Source organism: Sinocyclocheilus grahami, unplaced genomic scaffold (genome assembly GCF_001515645.1).
Source record: "Sinocyclocheilus grahami isolate Dianchi unplaced genomic scaffold, SAMN03320097.WGS_v1.1 scaffold730.1, whole genome shotgun sequence".
In the NCBI taxonomy this organism is placed as follows: domain Eukaryota; kingdom Metazoa; phylum Chordata; class Actinopteri; order Cypriniformes; family Cyprinidae; genus Sinocyclocheilus; species Sinocyclocheilus grahami.
The window spans coordinates 732157-737330 of record NW_015505909.1 but is presented as its reverse complement, the minus strand read 5'-3'; the positions used below and the strand labels follow the sequence as shown (position 1 = coordinate 737330).

Genomic DNA, 5174 nt, shown 5'->3' with positions numbered 1-5174 from the left:
GACCGACTGAAAGGGAACCCACAATTCTTTGCGTCACTGTAAACATTATTATAAAAAAAATGGTGGTTGCCGGCAGATGTAAACAAAGACTATAGAATACCCTTAAAGGGACTTTGATGTAACGTTACACACAAGTGAAGATGTAAATATAAAAAAGTTCTTTTTTAAACTGTATTACCTCAGTTGGTAGATGTGGTAAACAGCATTACAAGTGTTGAGTGATTTTTTACTTTGCTAGCAAGGCGAGAAATTGTTAATTTGTTTAACCCTCTGGTATTGTACATTTAGGGGTCGCTTTCATGTTGTTAACTGTAGAAACGGAGACAATAATCTTATAATAAATTGATTTGTACATTTAGTTTTATGAAATGAATGACTCTATAAATGTGTTGGCATAGCAACGTGATACTTCCCGTTTCTTTTTCCGCCCATCCTACGAAGGCCGACTCGTTTAATTCTGGGTTTGAGGACACTCCGTATACACTTCCTTCAGAGGCAGCCTTCGAAATGAGACACGGCTAGAGTGTGATGTTTGCACCATGGCATTGCATTAAAAGTGGTAACCTGCAGTTGTAACCCTGAAGAGCTTTTTTTTTTTTTGAATACTGGATTTACAAAAATCATTTCATGTTTATGAAGTGTTTCAACATTGCATAAATTACTGGACACATACATTTTTATTTGAATTATCATTCAGTTGGTTATTTAACCATGTATTACTATGTCTTTGGAAGGCTTTTGTCTTTCAATCACATTAAAATGCACAAATTCACATTCTTATTTCCGTGTAAAGCAAAGATTCAGGTATTAAGCAGGGATTTTTCTTTCTTTCACTTAATATATTTACTTGAAGTAGCTACCCCCGAGATTTTAAGTTAATAATGAAGTATTTTCTGGCATTGGTTAATGGTCACATTACAACAAATAAAACAAATATTTTATATTTTAAATGATTTATTTTAATTTGACATGTTTATGATTTAATTAATTATTAGCTTTTCATTAAACTCGCAAACCATTAATCTCACAAACATAGTTTAGGAAACCTTGATGTAATGTAATGTTTAATGCACTTCATGTTATTAATAACAACAAATATTTCTTTCTCTCTGCATTTTTATATCAATATGTTACAATATTTCCTATTTAAGTCAATGTGATGAACAAGTTAGATCAAAAGAAGTCTAAAAGTAATCAAAAGGTAGTCAGATTATATGCCTAAAATGTGTAATGTAACAGTTTAAGTTACTAACTACAATTTTTGTCATGTAATTGGGAATCAGTAACAGACTACAATCTGTAAGTAATCTACCCAGCTCTGTGCATAGAGAGTAACCGAAAACTGAAGACTAAGGGAGTGTTTGCACGACACCGTTTTTAACTAAAAACTTTTGATGCATTTTGGCCGTTCAAAACGAGCTTTAAAGTGTACGATTTTGAAAACTGTATTGTTATCGTCTCTGTGTAGACAACATAAACACGGTTCTCAAAAAATGTGAACGGCATCGCTTTGACAACGTTGTAATTCATATGTGAAACTTTTCACAACTGCAAAGGAAAACCTTTTCTGTTTTTAGTGCAACGTTGTCATGTAAACATACCCTTACTCAAGAAGGCTAAAATACACAAGGGTGACTGGCTAAATGGCAACTAAACTAGACACAAGTGATGATGATAATTAGCAAACTAATGACTATAAGACACAGAGAGCAAAGACGACCCCATTCGCATCATCAGCGCTCCCGATGTCATCATAGAGGTACGTCTGCGCAATCCCAAACACGTTCACACTGAGTTTGACAGGACCAAGGCGAATAAATGGTTTGTTTAAACTCTGTGCGGTTGTGATTCATTGTGAAGCACGCAGGCAGACTCTCTCCACCTCTAGACCTCGAAAGGAAACTGAATTTTTCTCTCCAACAATTTAACTGAAAACTGTTTTTTTTAACTCGTCGTACAACTTTCACTTGACCTCCTCTACATTTCGGTCCAAATATCTGCCGGTCACAAGTTCATAAGCAGATTTTTGATTTTCTAAATGGTTTTCCAACAGACAAATTTGACTGTGAAGAGACCAGTCAGAAATTGAAGCTGTGCCTTGACAATTCATTCATTCATTTCATTTATTTATTTTTTAGTCAGGGGTAATACACATTAATAAGACATAAAATCATTGTAAAATGTGCCAGATTTACCCAGGCCAGCTCATTTTCATCTGTAGTCCCAGGGCATGTTGAAGTTTAAATGAAATCAAATGAATGAATGAATGAAATTGACTTAATTATTTAATTATTTTATTTTATTTTAGAAAAACCACTGACTTTTTATATATTTTAATTCTACTGAGAATCTATTCCAGTCATGATTCTTTTAAAGACAAATGATAACTGACTAAAGCTATGGATTTTTTTGAGCTCGTGTGTTCCTTTCTGATAGCTGATTTACTCCTTAGATGTGACCCTGGAGCACAAAACCAGTCATAAGTGTCAATTTTCCTAAATTGAGATTTATGCATTATCGGAAAGCTGATGTATGGTTTGTTAGGATCGGACAATATTTGGCTGAGATACAACTATTTGAAAATCTGGAATCTGAGGGTGCAAAAAAATCTAAATATTGAGAAAATCATCTTTAAAGTTGTTCAAATGAAGTTCTTAGCAATGCATATTACTAATCAAAAATTAAGTTTTGATATATTTACGGTAGGAAACTTACTAAATATCTTTACGGAACATGATCTTTACTTAATATCCTAATGATTTTTGGCATAAAAGAAAAATCAATAATATTGACCCATACAATGCATTGTTGGCTATTGCTACAAATATCCCCCAGCGACTTAACACTGCTTTTGTGCTCCAGGGACACAAATATGATGCAAAATCATTAAGAATCTTAAAAACCAACAATAAATCAGCTAATTTGATCTAGTGTTCCCAGCTCAAAAAAAGAATACATAAACTAAAATACCACCATAATGGAAACTCTTTGGCTTTTTATCTGATTCATAAGAGCTTGCTTATACACAGTTTCAACAGGCTTAAGATCAGACTTGCATGTTTGTGTCCAAGTAGTCCCATAATATGCGGTAGAATCATAGCTTTCATGAATAACATTTCAGCCTAACATTTAAGTTAAGCTGTTTCTAATGAACCGAAAATTGGCTAAATTAAATGTCACTGTATTAACCACTTTTTCACCTTTAAAAGAACGCTGAAAATCAATTATTATTCAGAAAAATATTTAAATTAATTTCTGTCCTTGGACATGTACTTCTGCTTTAACATCAAACATTACCCTTTCTGTAAAAAACATGCTCAGAGATTTCTTGGCATTCAGATGCGAACATGATTTAGTAAGCCATTGTGAGACCTGATCCAAGGATTTACTTATTGAAGTGAACATTAATAGGTGACTTAAGGATTGTCCCGAGGGTCCCTGTAAACTTTGTGGGACAGAGATGTAAATTAGGGTTAAAACTGCTGATAACCTCAAAAATGTTTTGCTGTCCTTGTGTTCTTTGGGATCATGGTTAACTTACCGTATACCTGCAGCTGCTTGGCCACATAATTGCTGCGTGCAGCTATATTTTTAATTGAACTCTTTTGTTAAAAAATGTAAACAACATTAAAAACTTACATATGCTGTTTGCATAAACATTCAATCCATGTACTGTAATCTTGAGTAGAAATGCCCAGAGGAAAGGGCCAAAACCATACTGGACGTCATTTCTGCAAAACAAAAATACTAAAATGTGTGGAATTAATATGCCAACAGCATCAAATAAATGCATTTTGTGAAGAATATGTCCTAGCATAAAAGAAGGCTTTACAATATTCGATTTAGGCTTCGGATGCTTTGAAATGCAGCACATGAGAGAGTCTGAGACACGCGGTTTGTACTGCACCCGTGTGCTCGAGGCTAAACGACCTCACCTTTACCCAGAGATCACATTATTTGAGCCCATTCCCGTTACACTGAGACCTCGCCTCATCGGTCCCGTCGTGTGTGTGCGTCTCAGAGCACAGCGTGGCCGTCTCGGTTTCGTCCAGAAGTGCAGCTGTTTATGTCTGCGAGCATGTTTGTTTGTGAGTGCGAATGCATGTGTTTGTGGTGTCGTGCAGCTGTGTTTATGTTTGCGTGAGCCTTTTCACAAGCTCGCAGGAGCGTTTACGTCTGCATGTGTGTAAAAGCATGCTCGAGTCTGCATTCGCATACCTGTTTGTGTAATTTGCACGCATATTCTCCTTTATTTAGTCTGGTAGAAAAGCACTCTCCTAATATTTGGTTTATTCATGTTGCGTTGCGTTAAAGAATTGTTTTGGCTGAATGCTTTCTCGGTCTCAGCCACATCTAAATCGGGGTTATTGAGCTCCGGTCCTGCAGAGTACAGCTTCAACCAACCTTCAAACACCTGACTGGAATAATTATGACAGGATTATTATAGTTAGCTAAAACTAAAACCATAAAACATATTTATTTGAAATAAAAAATATTACCGGAAATAAAACTAAATAAAATACACGTATTTTATTTCAGCTAGTTGCCAAGGCAACATTTCTCATTTTCATTTAGTTTAACTTATAAAATAACTCAAACTAAATAAACTAAAACTAATAAATACAATTTCATAAAAACTATATAGACATTTAAAAAGCTAATAGAAATTACAAAAACACAGAATTACTCAAATTTAAGTGAAAACAGAGAATATAGAAATAAAATCTAATTCAAAATATTAACAAAAAACGTAAGAGTATATTAATGGCACCTAAATAAAACTGGTTCAAATATTAATTATAATTATAAATAGTAGCCTAATTATAAATATAAATTATATATAAATAATGAATATTACAAATGTAATTAAATATAAATACACTTTTTGACCATTTTAGTCAGATCATATGGTGACCAGCAGGGGAAAATAAATAAATAAATAAAATGTATCCATATTTTTTGTATAGCTGTGTGCTGTAGAGTATTTCAGCTATTGTCTCACTTGTGTCTATTTTTATTGTCTTAAGGAATTTTAAGAGGAACATCTAAAAAACTCCATTAGGTCTCCTGAGCACTGAAAGAGCGGCCAATTTTCCTCTGGGAAATCCTGTCTTGTTATTTTACTGCATGCAATAAACCTGTGTGTGTGTGTGTGTGTGTGTGTGTGTGTGTGT

The 5174-nt window shown here is 34.0% G+C and overlaps 1 protein-coding gene across 1 annotated transcript in view; it reads left to right on the top strand.

The window, feature by feature from the left end:
• Positions 1-1706: 1706 nt before the first annotated feature.
• The window catches only part of lama2 (laminin, alpha 2), a gene marked incomplete at its 5' end in the record, with an annotated part of 106098 nt that continues 102630 nt past the window's right edge, over positions 1707-5174 (top strand). Inside the window, one exon of the mRNA XM_016244669.1 lies at positions 1707-1759. Coding sequence (XP_016100155.1) covers positions 1707-1759 — 53 coding nt within the window. The remainder of the gene's footprint in view (positions 1760-5174) is intronic.